The sequence below is a fragment of the Falco punctatus genome, assembly GCF_963210335.1.
Source record: "Falco punctatus genome assembly, chromosome: 4".
Taxonomy (NCBI): Eukaryota; Metazoa; Chordata; class Aves; order Falconiformes; family Falconidae; genus Falco; species Falco punctatus.
The window spans coordinates 73,350,016-73,374,446 of NC_137583.1; the positions used below are offsets into that span (position 1 = coordinate 73,350,016).

The 24,431-nt window shown below is 39.9% G+C and overlaps 1 protein-coding gene across 2 annotated transcripts in view; it reads left to right on the top strand.

The window, feature by feature from the left end:
- The window catches only part of RSU1 (Ras suppressor protein 1), a 110,196-nt gene that overhangs the window by 9,842 nt on the left and 75,923 nt on the right, over positions 1 to 24,431 (top strand). For both annotated transcript variants that reach the window (XM_080386385.1, XM_080386384.1), the window contains exons 3-7: positions 1,670 to 1,720; positions 17,667 to 17,787; positions 21,356 to 21,474; positions 23,016 to 23,098; positions 23,369 to 23,483. In XM_080386385.1, coding sequence (XP_080242511.1) covers positions 1,670 to 1,720; positions 17,667 to 17,787; positions 21,356 to 21,474; positions 23,016 to 23,098; positions 23,369 to 23,483 — 489 coding nt within the window. The remainder of the gene's footprint in view (positions 1 to 1,669; positions 1,721 to 17,666; positions 17,788 to 21,355; positions 21,475 to 23,015; positions 23,099 to 23,368; positions 23,484 to 24,431) is intronic.

Consider the following 24,431-nt stretch of genomic DNA (forward strand, 5'->3'; position numbering starts at 1 on the left):
TTTTTTTTTGGTGTAATTTGCATTCCTATATTTAGCTATATGTGCAAGTAATCAATAGTGTTAAATGGTTGCTTACGGTTCAGATGCTGATGTGTCTTTTGTGTTTTACTGCTTAGAGCTCTTTGTGCAGGCTGCTGCTCTTGTCTGCCCTTTAGTGCTGGTTTTTCTACAATACTCTTACAGACTTTGTATGGGCTTCTTTCTCTGTCCTGTTCTGCTTTGTGAGGTGGTGCAAGCAGTACTTGGAGTGCTCATATTTTAGGAGAAATTCAGGGTGGATGTACTGTTTCTTCCTTTCTCCTCCTTGCCTTTCCTTCCTCCACAACCTGCAGTTGCACAGGGAACTGTGGTGATGCTTCTTTCTTTTTTTTCTTTTCTTTTTTTTTTTTTTTTTAAGACTGAACTTTCCGATCCGTTTCTGCCTTTGAGTGACTGCTTTCATTCTGCTAACAGGTTATATTTGCCTGTGGTAGGTAAGTTATGAGCTTTCAAGGATTAGCTGAAACAGGTTGCTATATCACTACTTAAAAGCTCTCCGAGCTCTTTCCTCCAAGTTGCAGTTTAGTGAGTATTGATTAGCGTGGCCAGTTTTCACACATGCTCACCAGGATATCTTTGTTCCCAAAGGCAGCAAGACCTCTGTGGGATGTCTCTGGACTAATGTTAGTGATGTTCATTGATCAAGGAAAGCTCTGAGGGATGAGAGAGGTAGCACTACAACTGTCCTTCAGGCAAGAGAAGTTCCCAACTGCCTAGGAGGTCCAGCCGGGTGGTTCCTAGAGCTGTTCTGAAGGGGCTACACTGGAAATAAAAGGTGTAGGGGAGGAAAATCTCTCTGTTTTTCTAGTGCAACAAACCCTTTTATGGGGAAGGGAAAAATGTTTAAGAACGCTTTCAAGGTGTGAGTTTCTCCCCTGACTATTTAGGATATTTTTCTGATCAGATACCATTGTCAATTACAGGCTTTGGAGCTTCAAGGGAAAGCGGTGTTGTGGCGGGTGGAGGTAGGCAAGAAGCAATGTGAAGGACGAAGAAGTATAGAGGGAGTGCCGGTCTCTGTGGCTCCCCTATGCCCCACACTCGTTTGTTCAATAAGGTGGAATCTGAGGGACTTTGATCAATTGGGTCATTCGTTTAATTTGAATAAGTATTTCATGTTGTTACCTGGCCATTCAACATGCAACAATGATGCTAGTCTGCTGCTGTCCTTTGTGGATGTGAGGTTGTAAATGCAGCTGTTGGTACTTGGGACTTAAATCTAGCAGTGATTTGATAGTGAATTTGGAATATGTGGAAATGTAAGTGCTTGTGTTGCTTGTGTTCTGTTGGGTTAAATGTTTGAGTACTTATCAGTTTTCGCTTGGGAAGCATTCAAGGTTTGGAAATGAGAAAAGTGTTTATGAGTCCAGAACCAAACTTCTGCTGGGAGGCACCAGTACTACTGCTCCAGTTGTGTTTGATGCAGTAACAGAAAGGTGAAGTAAAGAGGCAGAGTAGTAGCTGGCTATGTCCTGAAGTCTTGAGCTTGTCTTGTTTATTGTGTTATTGTACATGGATCTGGGGTTACTGGAGCAGAGGGAATAACTTGCCTCTTTTTTTTTTAGGCTGAAAAAGATACAAACTCCCTGTTGACATGTCTGTAAATGAACTTTTCTCTCTTCACTTGCAGTTACGTTGTCTCATATCACCCAGCTGGTTCTGAGTCACAACAAGCTCACAAGTAAGTATACTTCTGTTTTCAGACTTCATTACCCACAGTTGAGCAATATTGAAAAGCTGACACTGCTAGTTTGGTGTTTTGTTTATAGACTGCAATGTCACTGTTCAGAGTGCTTCTTGGTGAAGCATTTTGTTAAAAATAAAGAGGTTAAGGATGTGACTTAGCAGCTATGTTCAACATGCCTTTCCAACTTCACTACAGATCTGCCATGTACCTGGAAGATCTGTAATTCTGTCTTGCTACCAGTTCAGCCAAGAATCCATTCCCTGCCATGGCTCTGAAATCCTTATGTTTAGGTGAAGACTTTTGCATTTTATTTTTAACTGTACCAGAAATGATAGAGTTTGCATTTTAGTAGATGGATAATTAATTTGACCGAAGACAAGTGAGAACAAATTACAACTCAGCTGCATTATATCTATAACGAAACATGTGAGCAAGGCCAACTGAATGTGAGCTTTGGGCATGAAAGTCAAGCAGTCAACTTCTGTCAAAACCAAGCTTTTGAGTATAAGCTGTCATGCTTGTGCTGCACACTTCAGTTATTACCTTGTGGATCCTACTTCCCATAGTAAAGAAGCTCTTAAGTGAGGTGATGGTGAATAGCATGTCACAAGAGCAACGTAAGTGTGAGATGAGACTTAGTGGAGGCAGATATCAGACTGATTTTTGCAAGGCAAAAAAATTGGTTTTTTGTAGGAGCATGCTTCAGGCTTACCCATCAGTGACTTGTGCAAATGTTCCTGCTTCTTGGTTGTTGAAATACAAGCAGTGAGTTTCATCTAAACCTTGTTGCTATGAATCATCTAAAAGGAAAAGAAGTGTTGGTTTTGTTGATGTTCTGCTTGTCCTTGTCTGCTTTCTGCCTTTGCCAGTGGATTGCTATCTCAACCAGTCCTTCCTTTTTTTGGAACTGATTTTTTTAAGAGTATGTGAAATAGGGAGGTGAATGGAACCTCCAAAGGGGGTGCGTGTTGAAGAGCTGACTAGGTAGGTGCTTTGGCTTGTATCAGACTATAACTGAGGAAGCCTTTACAAATTGAGATGGGTTTAAAGAAAAAAAAAAAAAAACAACAACCAAAACCTACAAACCAACCAACTGATAAAATCCAACATATCAAACTTTAAACTACTTGCTGCATGAGCTGTAAGATGGTATGTGCTATTTAAAACATGTATTAACGCAAAAATCTCACTTAAGGCTCTAAACATTTGCAGAGGATTAAGCATGAGGAAAAAATGAAAATATTCTTAGATTCTAGCGCATAAACATTTCTTCTCTGGATGCAGTTTATTGGGTACTAATGTATATCTTAAAGGGTTTGTAGCATTAGTGCATAGATAAAATTATGGACACTATGTGAGTGGCTGTGAGAGGTATGAATTAGTTATTCTAGGCCCTGCTTCTGATTGCGTAGTGTCCTCTAGACCGGCATCTTGCCATTTGTTTTTGTCCCTATTGTAGTTTTCGAAGACATCTCTCTTTATAAATGTGACCAGCAATGTACAGCCATCTAACATGTAAACGATCACCAGTGGGTAAATTCAGGGGCGAATTCAGGCAGGGAGAATCATAAGCATTAAACACACAGCTCTACCTGTGGTTTAGGAGGTCATGGAGTTACCAATAGCTGCTTTGGGAAACCGTTACGGTAAACTTGCTTTGGGCGTATTGCCGTCTGGCATCTGTTATCAGCCACTGATGGAACTGGGTTACAGGGCCACCCAGCTGGTGGCTTTTGTGTTCCCTCAGGTCACTGCAAGGAGACACCTGTCTCTGAACTTGAGCTGCTTAAAAGCTATGTAGTTAATTGTATCCAGCCACTTCATCTTGTTCTGCAGCTTTTGGAGGGCTGCAGGCACCCTGAGGTAGCAGTTCATTCTGCACACCTGTCTGTTGCTTGTGGTCAGACAACTCATCCGATTTGGGTACCTAGTGCTGCGAGGCAGAATTTCTCTCTAGCGTCGATTATTTGTGCTGGTGTCGTCTTTCTGTATGGCTGCTTGCCTGGCACAAGGACGAAACAGGTTGTAAGCATTACTCTTGGTAAACTTGACTATTCTTTCTTTGGGATTTGCAAAAATCCTACAACTTTGAAAGGTAACAGGCTTTCAAGGACTTAAATCTCCCTGTGATACCTTACAAATCTTAAATGTAGCTTAAGGGTGAGTTCAGCTGAACACACGACTGGCTGGGTAGGTAGCAGATACCTACCTTGCTCCGAGGAAGAGAAGACAGGCTGAAACTCTTGCAAAGAGACTTGAATCACGGTACCTTGGCTGTCTGAGAACTGAGCCTGTGCAGGGTTACGTGCTTCAGCATGAGCACCAGAACTCAAGCTAAGTAACCAGCCGATGTCCTAGCTATGAGTTCTAGCTGTAGACCAGACTAGGGGAGGAAAAAGATAGGGTAATAAGAGGTGTCCAAGAAGGATGTGTTCAGGGTGACTTTATTAAAGAAAAATTGGGAGTTCACCATTTGTTTAAAGTAGCTTCATTTTTCAGAATAACAGTTTAAGGATTGTCACTACTATAAAATTGTATTTATGTTAATTCTCAAATTTTAATTACTTTTTTCTTCTAAAGTAGCCCTTAATCAGCAGTCTGCAAGTGTATCTGTTTGCTCAGCCAAGGGATTCTGTCAGCCTTTCTAACTGCTGTGTTTGGGTTTCTTTTATGGGAAGGTAAAACCACTGCTTCTCCCTGGAAGTAACTCATCAAGTCTGAAACTTACTATTCTTTCACAAATTGATGTAGACATTTAAATAGACAGCACACATTTTTAAAAGGCTAAATTTCAAGTTCATATTCTCGTATTTGACGCTGTTGACCTAATCTTTTAAGCTGTGTAATTAATTGTCTTAGCAGATTGTTCTTAAAATGACTAGGAAGCTGGTGGCAGTGACACTTGACATGCTACACTAAGGTCATATTAGCATCTTCTACTAGTTTTCTGCCATTTAAATGAGTGTTCCTCTTGCTTTTTTTTCCTGCTGTTTAGAGTAAATATGTCTATCTGGAAGAATAAATACATGTAAAAACAGGATATGCATATTTTTATGTAACCACAGTTCATATTTTTGCTAGCAAACTCTTAAAAGTAAAGTCTCATTAGCAAGTACGAGGACTGCACTATTAAATCCATCATACTGCTTAGAATATTTTTGTGGCATCATTTTTGTTAATATTTTTAGTATGCCATTCATACTGGTCGTGCTTTTACATTTACATGTCTAAATCATTCATTATCAGGAGTACTCAGATCCACTCTGGAGAGCATTAGGCTGGGTTTTTTTCAGCTGTCTGAAGCTGTGCTAATGGAGGAGTCTTGAACTGGCCGCTTCTGCTCTAGGTAACTTCTGAAACAGTTGAATCTGTCCTTGGCTGCTTGATGAGAACTTCTGTGTGTCAAAATCGGAAGCAAAACTCTATGGGAAGCTAAATACCTGAGATTCTGCAGTCTCGTTGAACCAGTTGCTGCGTAAGTGACAAACCTGGGATGATTCCACCTTGGGGTCTCCTGTGATAATCCAGTTGAAAGCAGAGGGAGAAAGTGTGTATTTGTGTTTTTTCTTAAGTTAGCGTAGACATATGGGCCGTGTCTCCATATATTGTACTGGGTGTTTTTCATTCCGTCATTTAGTGATTTTAAAACCTTCTATTCAGTAATACAGCCGAGAAGCAAAATTAAAGAGTCATGCTTATGCTGCTAGCCTGCGTATGTTGTCTGATCCTGACCCAGGTATCTTTTGAACCCATTGGCTAACACCAAAATAAATGGACTAGATGTCCTGACAAATGTTCCTCAAATTTTTCATGTGGCTGAATGATAGAGATCTCCCTTCAGTGTGGTGGATTGATTTGGGTGGATGTGACCAAGTTATCTTTGTTCCATGTCTTTTGATGGTAGCTGGGGCATGTAGCGGTGACAGGTGACATTCGCTTCTGGCTCAGTGGGATTGTTAATAGGACTTACATAAATAAATCGGAGTAGCTGTGCCGGAGGGGGTACAGAGGGAGTTGGAACCACAGGACATACTTCTGAAGAAGCCATGCTTGATGAGTTTGGACAATCACAAGTCCTGTTTCTGCATTTTCTGTGCAGCAGTAATAATGTTTATGGGTATCCATTCTACTGGTTTGTGCACTTCTACTTAGGACTACTTCACCCAAGTTTGAGTAGAACTTGAAGCCTGCAAGTGGTCTTGGCCACTTGCTCTTTCTGACACCCCTGTGTGGGATGGAAGTGAACTTAGGATGTTGGTGTAGTTACGCACGTTTTGCAGGGCCAGCCAGCGTGCTTCTGCTTACATTGCTGCTGGGGTGGCGTGCCACTCGCCTGTTACGCTGTGCTTGGTTTCCAACAATTCGGACTGTACTGAGGCTTCTGAAGTTTTGTGTTAAGGAACTTTTCATAGAAGTTCTTGAAATCAGACTTGGTCCTACTTTGTTCAAATGTCTTCAGCTAGAGTTTGTAGTTTTGTAATGGTTCTGGGGAACAGGTTGGGAATTGTAGGATACTGGGATGTCTGAGGAGCTCAGGTCAGGGAGAGGAAAAGCATATTGCCAGGTCTGACTGTCCTTTTCTACTCTGGGACTTGCCTCATGTTGTTCCAAGTAGGATCGTTTGGAGCTGTGGGAGACTGTAAAATACATGAGTGAGTATGAGGTTTTTTTTTTCCAGCTGGCAAAAAGTTTTAAAGGTTTGTGTCACACTGTCCTGAGGGCTTAAGTTTTGTGTGTGTGGGTTTGGTGTGTTTTTTTTTTTGTTTTGTTTTTTTTTGTTTTTTTTTTTTTGTTTTTTAATAAATTGGTTGCACTAGAACACTAAATGGCTACCTTTGGGGGAGGGGGAAAGAAAAGTACCTTTGCAGGCTCAAACTGGAGTCAGGAGGGCTAACCTGTTAGGCTTCACCTTTTGGTCCCCTTATGCCACTAGACTTGGAAGTGAGCAATAATTGGAGCAGAATTCGCAGCAGAGGAACTCCTGCTTCTAAAGGAAACTGAGCACACACATCGTGGCTTACGCCCTACCTCACTTTTCCTTGCAGGCAGCTGTTCGTGAACTATTTTGCCATTAAGTATGAATCGGTACTGAAACTTCTAGACCTTAGCTCAAGGTATTTTCCAGCCACCTAAAGCATATACAAAATTTGACATCCACTAAGTGTAGTCACACTTAGTATCCTTGTTATGCTGATGAGGTTTGACAATTAAAATCCGTGTACTACATCATGAATAGGAAGCGTGCTTGAAGAGCTTTCAGAAGCTGAGGTTAACTGTGGTCCAGCCCAGGTGTGCACAGAGGGGAAGACGTGACTGGAAAGCAGGCTGGGATGTTAGAAGTTACTTCAGCATTGACAACAGGTACGAGTGCTGGTCATCAGTACTCGGTACGTGCACAACTATTAGACTGCCAACTTGATGTGGTTTATTTTCACTTATTCTGGGGATATGCTGTACGTTTTTGATGGCTTGTAACTATTGTAACAGTTATTTGACTTGTCTGCCTGAGGTGAGTAATTGATATTGTAAGCATCTGGGGAATCTATTCAGAGATCCCAGCTTTTCTGTCATTCTCCGGTCGCACCTGGAGCCCCCGAGTGCTTCTGCTGTCGGTGGAAATACTGGTGTTACGGGCCGTGTCCGCTAGGGGTCACTGTTTAAATAGCTTTGGTAGTTCCTGTGGTGGGAAGACGCTAAACGCTCCTGGTAGCAATCAGCCTGCCTGGTGGTTGGTGGTGGACAGCTGCTCAGTTTTTGCTGTTCTCCTTGGTCTCCTTAACCTCAGGTGATCCTGTGCTTGCCAGCTTCGCCGTAATCTTGTACTGCCTTTAAATGTTCTCAAAAGTTGTCTGCTATTCATTGCTCACTCCTGACTATTTTTCTATTCTTTTGCTCTCGTGCTCTGATTCCTTGCCTAATATTATAAAATGTCTGAATGACGAGAGATCAGGAACAACTATTTTTTCCTCAAATTTCCCCTGTATTACCTGATGTCATGTTGTTTGTCCTCTTCTGCCGTTCCTCTGAGCTGCTGTCCTGTACTGTCCTCTGTTCTTTCCACTGCTTCTGGCTTGATTCCCAAGTGTAATCCTTTACATATCTTTAGTCCTTTCCTTTTTGTGAGGTGATCCATTGCTTCTGGTTCCCATTTCCACACCTGAATTTTGTTTCAGAGTTCACTTTCTGATCCTGTCAGAATAGCTGTGTCTTATTGATATGTTCCTTTGACAGCCACGCAGTCACCCTTTATCATCCTTGTACATTTTTGCCTTCTTCCAGCAGAGCAGTTCAAAACTTTTCTCCCTGCCCCCTTTTTTTTTTTCTCCCCTAGTCACACAGTTTACTGCTGCTTTGCTCTAGCATCTCCTTCTAAATTGTCTAGCTCTGTGCCTGTGACCAGCACAGAAGCTTGTCCCTTCATTGCTGTTAACCCTCTTGACTATGTCCTTGATCTTACTTAACATGCTACTAAAATCCCGTGGTGTCATTTTTATACGAGGGAGTCTCCTTTATAAGTCACCTTTCTGCCTGTAGTGTATGCCTAGATCTACTGGAGGTAGTCCAAAGACAGTTAGCAACATTGCATCTGTTTGTCCTGAGTTCCTTCCCAGTCTAGCTCCTTTGTCTTCTCCAGCCTGCTGAAATGTGTTGTGGTGTCTCCCACCGGTATTGTCTGACACTTCACATTTTGCCTGCTATCAAGTTATTTATATAGCAAACTTGCTGACTTCTGGAGGGAACTAGCTGCCCATATACTCTTTGTCTCTTGCATTGTCCTCTACTTCACTTCTGCCTCTGCTTCCTTCTGGTAAGTCATTCCACACTGTTGGACTGACACGATGTACCCCCGAATGGTGCAAGTAAGCTATCTGCACAGCGAGACAAGGGCTGTGTCCGAAGCACAAGACTTCTGCCTGACAGTGGCGCCTCAGCTCTGCTTGGGAGTGGGGCTTTAAATTAACTGTAAGCCTTTCATTTTTGTTACATATTTTGATTTGTTTTTACTTCTTACTTCTGGTGCAGTAATCTCTAAAGGGAAATATCTTCGAGTGCAGTGCACAGGCGGGACATGAGGAGAGAAAAAAAAGAGATCCCTATACATACGCCTTACTAAATTAGTGACATCTGAGTTCTACGCAAATGTTTAGATTAAATGCCTTGTTAGCTTTATTCTTTTCTCCCTGGAAAAAAACCTAAACCTTTGGTTCTGAGAAAGTACAGATGGTAGAGTATTTTAGCTTTAAATATAAACTTTAGTTTTAAGAAGCTTTGGGAGAATGAAGCAGAAAAATTTGAGAGAGTTTTGTTCTGTACTGGTATAAAGACTGCATGCTGAAACTACCCCAATTTATGCATAAATTAAATTGTCAAAGTCTGTGCCGTATGGCAACAAAGTCAGTTTTGCATCATAAGTAAGTATACATACTAAACAGAGCACTAGACACAAATCACTTGTCTCTAATATAGCTCTTCAGAAGCTGTTCTTCTTTTATTAAAAGGCATCTGCAAACATATTAACTCCTTTTTGTAAGTCTTAATGTTTTGACATGTTCTACTGTAAACTTTTTGTGTCTTTACTTATCTCCCAGTGGCTTAAAATAGCTGCAGTTTTTGTTGTGGAAGCCCCATATATATGATCTTTCTTGATGTGTACGTACAGGTTATAGTGAAAAATTATTGGAAAACCTCTTGCCAGATACAGACTATTTTGAAGCTGGCATTTTCAAAGCTAGTGAATGTTGCACAGGTGCACTCGCTTCATTGAAAAGTTTAATTTTGTATCATTTTAAAGAATTTACTAACAAGCCAAGTGGAATTTTTTTTGTTGCTAATGATGTGAGAAAGCGGATTTGGTCTAGGTTGAGGGGAACTGGATTTAGTTTTGTATACTTGGTTATGTACTCTATATGTTCTTTTTGTTCTAGTGAGCCGGTGTGTTGGCTTGAAGTGGATAACGACAGTATTTCTCTTCAGACCACTCACCTATCTGGCCTCTTACTCTTTCCGTTAGTGCTCTGTTTCAAAAATACTGTAGAGCAAAAGAACCCTTAGGATGAAATAATTCCCTGATCTCTATCTGAGGATGGGCAATTTGTGCTAATGTGGTTTCTCTTGTCTAGGAGGAATATCTGCTGTAGCTGGAAATGAAATGTATAGTCAGCTGAAACCTGGAATCAGCTAACATAGAGGCACGGGGCAGACTGTACCATACAGATTGGAAGAAGTGGCTTTAAGTACTGGGTATAGGGAGCCAAACTAGGGAGGGAGTTTAGTTTGTTCTCGGCTCTGAGGGCTGGAACAAAAACATCATGTGTAAACACACGTGCTGATTTTGCTTTTGAGCAGGGAGCTTTTTTACTACAGCCTGTTCCTGTGTTTGTGCTTAAAGGACAGGCTGGTGTCTGATAAACAGTGTCAGCATGGCAGTCTGGGGGTGGGCGGGTGGGGAAAAGTCAGTTCATCTAAAGTGGCAGTGAAAAATAGTCCTATGGGAGTTCTTAAAAACCTCTCAGTAGTATAAAAAGCATAAACTACGAATATTGTCCAATAAAATGAATGGAAATTACAGACTACTTGTTAGGTACAGGGAAAGCAGGATTTTGTAAACAAGCACTGCTAAGCACACAAGTACCTTGGTATTCCTGCATAATAGGGTGGTGACCTTGTCCTGTGAGGGGTAACCTATAATACCTGCTCAAAGGACATATTTGGGTAGTCCCTCTTGTAAACTGCAGAAAACACGCTGAATAGACTGATATAAAGAGAATATTGAGAGAGGGAAAGATAGACATGCTGAACTTCAGCTGGTTTGATTTACCTAAAACTGGCTACCGTGCAAACTCTGAAAAGACCATGCTCAAACAACTTGAACACCTGAATGAGACTCACGGGTTTAGTGAGACCGTTTGTAATTGCATTTGGTGGAAGCCTAATAATAAATCTCAATTTAACACTATCAGCTGAAGTTCTTCAGTCCTGCAGAAGTTATTTTTCTTAACCGTTCCCTGCTGTTGAAATATCAACACATACAGATGATCTGACCTGTAACAAGGGGATGTAGCCTGTGTTCTTCAGCTTTTTGCATGGTGTACTACATACTTTGATGTCAGGAGGAAAAAAAAACCCCGAAGTAGCAAAGCATCCTGGCAGAACCGTGCACTCCTCGCAGAACAATAATTGAAGCTAAAGATGCTGTGATCTACTATAGTACTTGCATGTCACACTAATTCAAAAAAGTTTGGCTAATACTCTGTTTTCTTCAAAATTATTTGTAGAAATGAAGGGGCATGGTTATAACCACATTTTTATATTTGTCTTCACCTGAACAGTACTGTACCTTACTGCTGCAAGAAAGCTAACAAACACAAGATTTTTTGTGAGCTATTTTGGTATGGTTTCAGTTCTTTACTGGTAAGTGATGTGTTGTCAACCTAGTAATCCCTTCCTACCCTCAGCCCCTGGTTTCTAGTGTTTCTCTCCAAACTGTGCATCTTAAGCTTTCTTCTCTGAGAACAGATTTGTCCTTTGTCTTCACTAGATGTCACTTGATTCCCAGTCTTGTCTCAGCCTTTCTTGTGTTCACAGCACTTCTCCTTAGACTCCGACTTGTAAATTAAGACTGTTTATTGATAAATGGCTTTGTTAGCACAGGAGCACATCAGTGAGCTATAGTATAATTTAAACATGTTCATAAGAACGTTTTCATAACTGCAGTGCTTCTGTGGATAATTGCAAAAAAGGACACTACTGGTTTCTGGAAAGGGCTGAAGATTAAGGAGGCAAGTCTGTTTTTAATGTGTTCAGTGTGAGGAAGGTTAGTATCCATCTTTGGAAGAGGGTGTAAGGAGGGCAAAAGGGGAAATTTGAACTTCATAATGTGGAAATTAAGTACTGTATGCTTCGCTTGGGATCAGGATTCTCTCCAGTTAACTGCCAAGTATGATATCAGCATGCCTATGAATATTTAAAATGAAAACTGTTGTGTTCTCCCTCTGCTAATTCCTCTTGCATTTTGGTGAAGCTGATTGCTTCTCTCTTAGTATAACAGAACCCTTGTCAAATTAATCTAAACGTGACTCCAGCTCTAAGAGTACACTTACATTGGATGCACAGAATGCATTATATATTTAGTATTCTAAATTCTTCCTCCCCCAAGAATTGTGAGTAACATTTCATGTCTTTATGACCTTTACTCTAAGGGATCCTTACTCATGAAAAGTTCCTGTTGATACTAACTGGATTTAGCAACAGTCTGCAGAAGTGGGTTGATTATATTGTACAGCCCACAGGTTTTACCTTAGGCTTAAGAAACCAGTTTTTCATTCTTGGCAAGAAAAACCTTACTGGGATCTACACTGAACTGATAGGACTCTCAAATGTCTGTGCTGAGTTCTCTGCTCTGTGTAACTCTTGACCAGCTTTTAAGTGGAACAGCTTAATGAGAAACTGGCATAGTCTTATAAATCTCTTCTGTGACAAGTAGTGCTATTTTAATAGCTCTTCTGGAAAAATATTCCCTTAGAACCTGTAAAGGTTTGGAGTACTACTGAACGTCATGTTCCTAGCTTCTGCAAAATTACTTCATTAACTAAAGAAACATTCTGAAAAAAAAGCAGGAATTCTGCAGCTTAAAGTTTCTGAAGATGTGGATGCTAAAGAAACTAATCATATTTTAAATAATGAACATTCTCATTTAACTTGGTGCCTGATTCAAAACCCATTGCATTCAATGGCAGGTTTTCTGTAGCCTTTGAATCCTATTTATTGAGGAGCTCGTAAGCTTACTCACGGACAGTTTTATGAATAGGTAGGTATGACAGATACCGTTTTCCAAGCAGCAATGGGATAATGTTTATTTTGAATGTTCAGCGTTACGGTATAAACAAACTGAAATGTTTAACTCTGTTTACATACTATGTGTTCCCCTCATGGAGATTTACAATTTTACTAAATAATTTCATTTGTCCAGTTTGGTAGTTTATTGACTCTTACCATGTTTTTAATCTGAGCTTTCCTGTCTAAAATGTTTCATATTTTTAATTGTTTTTAAATTGTAAAGGAAATTTTGATAGGGGTCTCTTATTAAGAGTGTCTTCAGAAATGTTTGATTTCATGTTGGTCCCTACTAAATACAAAAAACCAGACTAGATTTCATCTTTTAGATGAAAATCATATCGGGACTTAATCTTGCAAACACCTAAGTTTGTTTACTTTTGAAACTTTTTGTGAGAATTCCTGTTGTTTTCCAGTGCTTTGCAGAAGCTTTAAGAGAAATAATCCTGGAGATCATTTGCAGAAATACTTTCTGAAGCCTGTGCATTTTCAGCTGTATGAAGGGACCTGCCACCACAAGAAGAGTTTTATTGAAACCTAGGCAAATGACTAAAAAGTGGCAGAGTGGAACTGGAGGGGAAAAAATGTGCCTCCTTTTCTTCTCTTCCATTTTCTGTGTTCTTCTTCCTTTGTCAGAGGTGGGGTACACAAAAGGAGCTGGATCTAGATGTCAGTTCTACGTAGTAGTACGAGAGCCATTTGCCTTCCTGCTTTATGGGAAGGGGTGACATCTGAGACACTTAACCCCAGGCTGCTTTAACGGATTTAAATGTTCTTAGCATTTTGCTCTGCGTGATAGATCTGTCAAATAAAAAGAACACCTAACCCAGTATCTGTTCTCCAACACAGGGCAACATCAGACCTCTAGTAAAGATAGGTGTCTAGGGTTCGCTTCTGGCTCTTGATGTGGGGAGAGGACCTTAGTCCAGATCCAGGATGGTTAGGTGTGGAGTTACATAGGCATTGAACAGCAGCATTTAATCCTTCTTATGTTTTGGAAATAGTATCAGAACTTTTGAACAGTGGCTGCTAATATAGAAATAAAATGTAGTAAGTTGCCTTGAGTGAAATGCTGCTCTGATGAGAAACTATTTTAGTGCCTAAAGCATTGCCACTAACTTCAGGGCAAAAGAGCCTATTTGTTTTTAAATGCTTTGAAGTATAACAAGTTGCCAGTCCTTATTTCCAGGAGCAAGAACGAAGTCTTGTTATTCCTTGGTGTGCAGCCTGTATACCCTCTCTTTAATTTTCACCCAAGCTCTTGAAATCAAGGTGAATTCTACAGCTTTCATAGTGAATCCCTGCCTGCAATTTCCAGTATTGAATAAGGGGAAGGAATCTGTTCCTGGTCTTGTGAAGTGAGACTTAATATGAATGGGGCTTCATGATGCGACTGAAGCTTCACAGGAGAATGCAAAGGCATTGGGCTGCCAAATTTTACTAGCATTTGCTGAGGGGGAGTTTAGTTGTTAATGACACTGGGCAGCAGATGGTCTTAAAAGAGTTGTTAAGACACTGTGGATCGTACTGTAAATATGTGGGTGAATGGAACCAGGATGCTGACAGTTCACTCTCACAGCTCATCATGAGAAGGTGACTCGAGTGGAATTCGGTATTGCCAGAACACAAATTTCCTGGTATTTGGCAGTCTGCTATGTATCTGGGAAGAATTTTGCAACATAACAGTAGGATGGTAGTCGGGATGCACTTAGTCATGTAAAGTTCAAACCAGAGAACATTATATGCCTAGTCAACTTTGCTTGACCACTACCGATCTTTAGATCTGAAGGTACTGAAACTGCACAGTTTATCTGCCAGTCCAGTACAGGAGTTAATTTCGGTCTTCTGTTTTTCTTTGAATCCCAGAGAGCATTAATTCATATTACAAATGAATCTGAATTGTTGAACCGGAAAATAAGCTGTTAACAGGAAAAAGTCCTCTTCCCCCTACTGCAAGCCTGGTCTTGACCTACTGTTTGGGTTTTCCTTCTCATTGAATAGCTCTAGCCCCTCCATCCAAACAAAAAAATATGGTTGTGGAATGGGGCTTTTTATTTTAACAGGGTGAGACACAAAATGTTTCATCCAAATCCTTTACTAAATTTTTTAGCCTTTTTCTCATCTTGGCCTGCTTACCCATGCAGCTTTCAGTATAGCTTGAAGAAAATAATAATATAAAGTATCCTAAGTGTGATTCACAATGTGAAGTACAGTATGTGGGAATTAGACAGATATATCAGAAACTTTGCAGACAGTGTGCAAGGACACAGCTCCTATTGTTCGCTAGGGACACTTACTCATAGCTGTGCCCTGACAAAAGCAACCCAAATTAAAAAACTGTGTTAAACAAGCCAATGGAAGTAGAGTTTTTGCCCTGTGTTTGCAAGTGGGATGAGCAGGTAGAATTTGAGACTCTTGAACTGTGTAAGTAACACGTTGAAAATAGGGTTTTCTCTGATGCTGGCATATTCAGTACAGGTGTAATCTTCATGAGCAGATCTCTGGATGCAGTCTGCTTGATGTCTGGGTATCATCTTTTTCTGGGTAGTTTCATGGGTGGTTTGGTTGGGTGTTTGGTTGTTTTTTTTTTTTTTAATGACTAAAACGACTGTTCACCTTCTTCCTTGAAACGATTCTTCCTGTCTCCACAGTCTCCTAGCTTAAGTCAGAAGCGAGGTAGAAGCCTAAGAGTTCATTTATTCTTAAGTGGGGAAACAAGCTGGTTTGGACAGGTATTTGAAAGGACACATCCACTAAATTGGCGTTGCTAGTTCAAGGTAGCTCAGTAACTGGGTTAGGCTTTTTGCTTAGATGTCACTATTCGGGCTCAGTCAGGCTGCCTGAAGGGTACTGGTCTCCATCTCGTGGTCTGTTCACAGATGTAGAACAGCTTTGCTGCTACTCCATAATGCAAGAGGTTGTTGGGTAAATAAATCCCCTCTGAATAGGACTGACTAAATGTAAGGTGCCCATTAACCAACACTGATTCAACTGAAACAAAGGTTGGGTATTGCTGGCTTTCCTCGCATGAGGGCAGGCAGCACTGAAAAACTGTCTCTAGTCTGGGAGAGTCTGTAGTCTGGCCTCACTGCAAGATCAAGAAAGTTTCATGGGCTTTGTAGTGACAGTATTGTCCTTGGTGTAAGATGTACCTTTTTTAGTTGGCTTTGAGAAATTTCATTGTCTTGGATAACGGCTGAATTTCTTTATCATCTTGTGATGGTGTTCAGCCTGAATAACTGAAATACAGAGCTGACATGCAGGCAGCCAAGCTGACTTGCAAGCAAGTTTGGTGAGTCTGGCCTCCTGAATGTCAGGCTCTTGTTTCAGTGTTCCCACAGTAGAGCTGTGCATTACATTTAGCATAACTTGCAATGTTAAGTTGCATTGTTTTTTCTAGGAATGTAATCTCTTACACTGTCAAAAAGGCAAAAACCTTCATTCCAAATATTTATTAATTGCATCAACAATGTAACTTCGGGAGAACTGTTGAATTGAGAATTTGTTCTCTGCATTGTTTAGGTTTCGACTAAACTAAACCCTGTATTTACTAGTACTTCTGACTCCTAGTCTTGCATAAGCATACTGTCTGTTTAAGGAAAGTAGAAACACGGATTGCCAGTCCATTGCATCTCATCAAAGTCAAATTATAAAGTCTAGTTTCTGAATGGAAAACATTTTAATACTGGTAATTACTGCTCTGGTGAAATATTGAGGCAGGAAACAGCTGAATTATGTCAATTAAAATCCTCAGTTAACTTCTGTCAGGGAATAATTTAAAACAACAGTAGTAGTACATTACCCTTTACTTTCTGAAGGCACATAATCCTTGCTATCATTGAGTGACAGATACGCAGGGACCAGTTGGAAAATACTGCAAAGGGAGGGCTTTTAAATGTTCAGATTTGCCTTAATGACTTAGTAAAAAGAAGTCTGCTAAAAATCTCCTGCAATGAATATGACCCTCAACAGTAATATTTATGTAGTGTAATTAGAGTGTTTGTTAGAGATCCTGTTATTGTTCACAGTGTAATTAGACTTATCCAGTAAATGTGACATACTATAATGTTCTGCTTTGTAAATATTACTGACTCCATTTTAAGACTGAGATTGCCTTATGCCAACAAATAAAAGAAAATCATAGCCTCATAAAAACTTCTAATAATTTAGATGCGCGCTCTATGAGTTCCTGATACAGTCAAAGTTGAGACTGAACCAAGATGAATATTGAACACAGGTGCAAGCTCCAGTGCAGGTGATTTGCCAACCTCCTTTTATGTCAACCTCAGCTGTGTGCTTGAATCTCACTGAGTTTAAGGGGGAAAAGATGCAAATCTGATTAGCTTTTTAACCTCATTTGCACAGGCGTACTTGTATTGTTTCTGCCTGATTTTTTCATCTTTCTAGGTAATAACCAGATACTGATGTGTTGGTAATTCAATGTAGCCATGTATGTGTATTGATCAGTTAATTATCCACTCGTGGGATGTAACTGAAAATGGGTTTGGCTAAACAGTTCATCTTTTAGGGCTGAACTTAGTTTTTTTTATAAATTTTGTTGTCTATTGAATGGATAAGGACTTGGATACTAGATTATTTAAGCAGTAAGCAGAATGGGTCATTGCTAAAAATGAATTTTTATTTCATGTTTTCTGTTGAAGTTTTCCATTAAAACTGTTGTCTTGGTGTAACTACTTGTATCATTCACTTTTCCAGCTCATAATGAAATGATCTGAGTCTTGGACTCTGCTCTTTTGAGACCCGTCTGTTCTACATGAACTCAGAGGACGGCTTGCTTCTCTTTGCTAATCTATGAGAGCATGTGTTGTCCTTGTCTCGCTCTACATGGTCTTTGTTCATCAAAATACCTTACAATACTGGTAGTAATTTTCTGAAGAGTACAAAGTGACTGCCCTCAGCAATGAGGACAGATTCTAGATAGGAGGCTTTTTTGGTATAGACCTTGCTTTAATTGCATTAACTATTAGATGTTGTTTTTACTGTCAGCCACTGCACAAACAGAGCAAAAGACAGGTGTTATTAGGGTGTCTGTGGTCTAGGTAGCTTGCTCTAAATGCAGTCTCTCACTGTGAAAACTTTCCCACAGCTGTGCCAGCAAACATCGCAGACCTCAGAAACATAGAAGTCCTTAACTTCTTCAACAACCAGATTGAGGAACTGCCTACACAGATTAGCAGCCTTCAGAAGCTCAAACACCTGAATCTTGGGTGCGTATCTTAATGCAAAAATTTGCTGTAATAGAAATACTGTCAAATGTTCTTGCAACTGAACCTGGAACTTCTTACTTTTTGCTACTAGAGTTTCTTTTTGAGAGTGTTTGTGAGGAAAATTTGGCAATTACAGCTTCGGAGTGTTTAGCTATTGTCCTGGGTAATCGGATACTTAAAAGTGATCAAGCACTTACTCTGATATACTGATAACCATTTAAGTGCAACAGCAACTCACATTGATCTAACATTGAAGTCAAATTTAACAATTATTGAATCTTACTTCCCTAGAAACTGTGTTTAATTCTCCAGGCTCTATTTTCAGTTCTTCTTTTTCTTTTTTTTTTTTACAAAGCAGAAGAAACTGAATACTAATTTTTCCATGTTATTTTAGGATTTTAATTTCAAAGTCCCAAATTCGGGATTAAAGAAGCTTCAATTTCTATTAGACCTGAAAAAGAGGCAGCAAATCTTTAAATGTGGTGCACATTTAATGTAAACAGCTCGTACTGACTGAATTTGAGCCAAAGGCATTCCTGTTAAGTGTTCAGATACTATATTCCAGTAGAGTTGGTGATACTTTATAATAACTACAGCTGTAGAAGACTTTCTTGAATTACTAAGAAAATAAATGTGAAGCACAGAACCTTCTGAGAACTAACTGGTCATATTAAAGTGTAAAAGCACTGGCAGGGGTAAGCTTTAGCTTTATAGGCTTCTCATAGAAAGAATGTTTGTATTTTATAAACTCCTACTTCTGAACACCTGAGGATATTTTTTACTGTTTTTAAATACCAAATTATTTTGGCTAGGCTCTGTGTATGCTGCTTTAGATACTTTTGTAAAGTGCTGATAATTGACTTGCATCTTGAACTGTTGGAATGCCAATAAATGTTTCCATGATGATCTGTCTTCTCTGGTCTTTATTTGGTCACTCCAGATGTCTAGCATGCCTTAGTATCTGTTTGAACCTGGAGTTGCTTATCAGAGCAGATATTAATTCATGATCAGGATTCTGTATATCTTGGGGGTTGAATCCGTGTTTTTGGGATGGCATATAAAAGTGTTGCAGTGTATGGAGGGAGGAAGGAGTTGGGCGCTCCCCATGGATTAAAGCAGTGACAAATGTTAGTGTAGTTCAAATACTGGTATTCATTAACGGAAAATAGAGTGCAAAAGTCCAGTTGGGCTTAAGACCAACAGACATTTAGGTCTGGAACCACAGTTGCCACCTTTGTCTTGTGGTCCAAGGTCTTGCAGATTAAATGCTCTTCCTTCTTAATCCTCTCCTTAGCCATTATCTTCCAGGCTCAGGATTTACAGCCCTGCCTTAGCTCTGCAAAACGGGTTCTGCTTCAGAGGTCTTTGGAGTCAGTGAAGAGGAAACTGTTGTGCCCTAGTAGTTTGCCAAGGGGCAGCCCAGAAACCCTCTTGTCATCTGCAGTGCGTTGTGCATGCATCAAAACAGCCCTCTGGGGCAGAGGGGAAGATTGAATAAGAGCATGGATTATTTTTGAGAGGATTTTGGTGCAGAAGGGTCAAGTGGTGGGGTGAAAAGAGGGAAGGTGTGTTGTAGTGCTGAAAACTTTAAAAAAAATTAAAATAAAATTTGGAAGGCAGATGTGGTACAGTTTCTGTGGCACAAGCACAGTGTTTGAGCTTCTGTAGGGCTGAATAGTGCTGGGCAGAGACTTTCAGCTGGTTCTTCTTCAGTGCCAAAGAATAGATACCATTCTGCCTGTTGTCAACAGGGATAATGCTCTTTCTCAGTGTTCCTTGCTTACAAAAGGGAAGGCCATCGGGGTCTCCTTTCTACTAGTGAAAAAAGAGCTGCTTTCCTATTTGAAACACAGTGACAAGTCTGCAGTAGCGATAGTGGAGAATGCTTTTCTGTATTTTAACAGCTACAGCTACAACAGTAATACTATGTGCATGTCCCTGGCAGGGGGATGAGGAGGAAGATGACTTCATTTAGAATTTAGTTACAGAGAGCTGATATCCAGGTTCTAGTTTAGGGGCTGGCTTATGCAAAAGTGGGAGAGGAAAGGTGAGGTTAGTATCTGTCTGTGAAAGATGTTGTGTGTTCTTCTGCCTTTGCTCACATGGATGTGTAGTCATCATGCCTAGCTGGAGGTGCAGCTGCTCTTGTATTTAATTCGGTGTTCGAAGAGCTTTTAGAAGATGGGCTTATTAACTGGCCTACAGATGTATTTCATAGTATAGGACAGTGTTTGACAAACGTTGCATAGGGGAGGGAAGGTCCCAGAGATAAGAGCCAAAAGTCTTTATACTTTTTGGCACCTAACTTTGTCCATACTTCGACCTGAATTTTCATAGTTTTTAGTGTTACATTGTGCTTCATACATTCACATTACCTCTCCTTTTGAGTTCATTTGTGGCTATTGCTCTTTATCACTTTAGCATCAGAAGAGGAGTCAAATCCGAAAGACATTTAGGGATAACGTGAAAGGTCATGATTGTTTCCAGTCATCACATAAGAATAAAATCCAGTTCTTCAAAATAGCTACCTGTACATGCTCTTCCTGAAGATGCCCATCTTCTCTGTTTGACTTTCAAACCCAGATGACAACCCAAACAAGATCTATACATGCAAGCTATATGTTTGGTGTACATGCAATAGGGACAGTGTGAATAAGCTGGTAGTTCTCTTCTGTTCATGTGATAAGGAGCCAGAGCTCCAGCTCATACACAAACAGTAAGTTTCTATGAATATAATCTTCTTGCCTTTCTTCCTCACTGCAGCAGCTCTAGTGATTTATCTGGATCACCTTGGTCAAGCCCTTTGAGGTCACAGAAAAGTTACTGTTTTCTGTAGCTTGTCTATTCCAGGTTATCGGAGAAACCTTCTTCTTCTGTGAGCTTTCCCCATGTTCTTCCAGCTGTTGCCCATGGGAACTGCTATCCTAAACCCTCCAAGACTGGCTGAAAGAGCTAAATTTAGAGGAAGCCTCATCAGTCAGAGGACTAACTTTTTATTTACTTCATGCTCCATGTGCATCAATAGTTATCTAGTGACACAAATTTGCTGTTCCTAAGAAGGGCTTTGAGCAGCAATTATCGTTAAACATACTACCATGCAGCTGAGGTATTCCTCTTTGGTTTTGGTACCATGGGGAAGAAATATGTGGTACAGCAGAATGGGAGATGGTCAAGATTATGTGTAAAAGGTACTTTGTGGTTTAGCTAGAGGATAGTTCATCTGCCAAAGACTAGCTTTCTCTGTGGTGCACTGTTTAAGCTGAGTATAGCACTGTGACACCTCTCCCTACTGCTTCGTGTTCCCTGTCTGGCTGTTGATTGACATAACAGAGAGGATCCGTTATGAGTGCGTAAGTTTTGGGCATGTTTATGGGAGCAAGAGATAGAAAAAGGTCTGCGTTACAAAAGGCTTGCTCAGTATCGTATAGCATCAACCCCTTTTCAAAACAAAAGAGAAGCTTGGTGTAGACAGCATTTTTTTAGCAATGAAACTCTTGTTGCCTGTGTTACTCCTACTAGATGAAGTGAATACTGATGTCATGTTCTGTTTTTTCCTCTTCACCTACAGCATGAACAGGTTAAACACCTTGCCAAGGGGATTTGGCTCTTTACCAGCTCTAGAGGTTCTTGACTTGACTTACAACAACTTAAATGAAAATTCTCTACCAGGAAACTTCTTCTATCTGAGTAAGAAACTTTTCTAAAAACCTCAACAAATCTTCATGATGTGGTGCTTTTTTTTTTTCTGCAGTTGAAATATATTTGATGGAGACCAAACTCCAACAGAATTTTCCTGATATTTATGTTTTTATTTGAATATCTCTTGAATATTTGTACCTAGCCCAGCAGTATTTATCACTGATATACAGTCACCTGACACCATTGGACATGAGAAGACTTGGTTAGTAATAGTATATTAGTTTTCTTTCGAGTGGTATTTCCTTGGGTCCCACACTTTGTTAAAACTTCATGGAAGCCTGCAAGCCTGAGGGGAAAGTAAACTGTTTTGGAAGGCAGCTGTTGTGTGTTGACTCTGGAAAGATTGTGTTCGTGATGGTTTGTTACAGAAATAGTTTTAACTATTTAACTATCAGAATATGGATGCTGAAGTGTCCAGTGTGTTTAAAAATATGCTAAGATTGTAAAGCTCGGCACAAGAATGGTAGAGCTAAGCTGACCTTTGCACGTATTAAAAATACACACTCAGAGAGTTAAAATAAAGGTGTTGTAATGCATACATGCAGAAGGGCTGCATTACGGTTGCCTGAGCAACTTGAATTCTGGCACTTTCTAGGTTTCAGTGATTCTGCTACCTTACTGGTCTTTTAGTATGCCATGCTGAGGTGGCTTCAGGATCAGTGCATTTAGCAGCAAAAGTGACAGGCAAGAAGAGAGGAAGGAGTGTTGCTGTCTGAGAGATTTTGTGATTGTAACCTGGCAGAGGGAAATTTTTAAGTCAGCATTATTAAAAACGGTCACATTTAATGAAATGAAAAGAGGAGGAGGAGTAAACTACACATGACAAATGGGATCTCTGGTGGGGAGGAGAGGTTTTGCTGACCTGACCACCTTCCTTCCAGCTGCACCCAACAGTTCTCTGTGAGTCTCCATTTTAAATTCCACTCCCCACCCCCACCCTGCAACTGTCAGGTATGCTTGTTCAGTAATAGCAGGCTGCATGGTTGTGCTGAGTCATCTCTTTTCCTGTGAATTTCATAGAGACTAAGCATGAAAATTACAAATTATACAGTTTGAGTCTTCTGTATTTCTCTCTTCTACGGTCAGGTCTCTTTTCCAGTGTTAGGCTGTGCTTTCTATAGAGCTTAACAGAGATGTGTATTTATCAAAAAACTCAGATGACTTTTTAAAAAAATGTTCATTTAGGATGCAAATTGATGTAATAATAAGAATTGGGGGTAAAGAGTAATGACTGTATTCTGCCAGCTGAGCACTGAGACTATATGCCAGAACCTGCCAGAGTCTACTATTGTAGAAATTGTTAATTGTGCCAGTCCTTTTGAATATAGATGTTTTCCTGAACTCGCCAAAGATACAATAAGCCAGTAAATCTAAGTTTGACCCGCTTGTTATTATTGTGAGCCCTGGGTATGTCAAAGGCTTTTCACCAAGTCGGGGTTATTAATCAAACCTGACTCCTTTTTATTGATTAGACCTCAAATGGTTGGGTTATATGCCACCCTGTTTATATACTGCTATTTAATTTGCAGCCACCCTGCGTGCACTCTATCTAAGTGACAACGATTTTGAAATCCTGCCGCCAGATATTGGGAAGCTCACAAAGTTGCAGATAGTAAGTAATTTATCTAAATTCCTGGAAAATCAATTTGCTTTTGCAACACTTGTAGGAATAGAATCCAGTCAATTTCAGGAGTAGTAGGGTATGTTTGCAGGAATAGACCACTAGACCTGGAACTGTTTCTTGTTTACTAGCAGACACTTGTAAATAAATTGGAAGAATTGGGCATTTATGAGAAAGGTGGGGGCAGAGGGAGTAGTGCTCTGTTTTAGGCTGCTTTATGGTAACTGAAAATTATTCTGACAACTTTATATTCACTCTTAGCTGAGTCTTAGAGACAATGACCTGATATCACTGCCTAAAGAAATCGGCGAGCTCACTCAGCTTAAGGAACTTCATATCCAGGGAAATCGTCTTACTGTGCTGCCCCCAGAACTAGGTAAGACTATGGATGGTCATTTATTTATTTGAATAATAACGGTAATGATGCACTGTGTTTCTCTGAAACGAAGCAAATTGTTAAACTCCAGGCAATGATTATGCTTCAGTCATCATTGCTGCTAATATTTACTTTCTGCTTAGAAACACTCACATTTTCACTCCTAGCGGATATGCAGGAGAAGCCAGAAGATGTGTATTTTTTTGTTTGTTTTTTACATGTTATGTTTTCCTTCTGTATTAGCACACCTGACTGCCGATTTGTATATGGCATCTTGCTTTATATAACATATCATAAATAAAGCTATTCTTGTCTCTGACTGCGGATTGAGAACACACTTTGGATCAGCCAAAATTATATTAAGCAAAAATGACAGCAGCATAAGTAGCTTTTTTGTGACTGTTCCTGTAGAAGTGGAAGTTTGCTCAACTAGAGTAAAATTTTTCCGTTTTCTGTTTCAGTAGCCTACTTTTCATAGTGAGTTGACAGCTTTTTCACTTAAAGCAGTGGAGCTGATTGATGTACTTTGAATTTGTGGTATTGGTCATTTAAATACAAGTGGCTTCTTTCAACCTATAGTTTTTCTTTGAAACTTAAGTATTGATTTTGCTCAATTTGCATTGCAGTATTCCATTTTGTGATGGGACGTTAACTTCAATAGTTGTCCCTGTTTGCCTGAAGCAAAAACTTGGTTTCAGATCTTTTATGGCAATCTTTAAAAAATATTTGTGTTGGGAATAATATAGCTGCATTGAATATTTGTTGTTGAAACACCTGTTACACAGGGTTTATTGTTTATTCCTCGTTTCTTCTTATTGTGTATTGATAGATAAGGCTTCTTTATTTCTACTAATACCTTCCACATAAGAGTTCCCAAAACTCAGAAGGATATGACTGAAGTTAGCATGACAAAGCAAAATTATTTGTTGTCATAAGAACTTGCTTCAA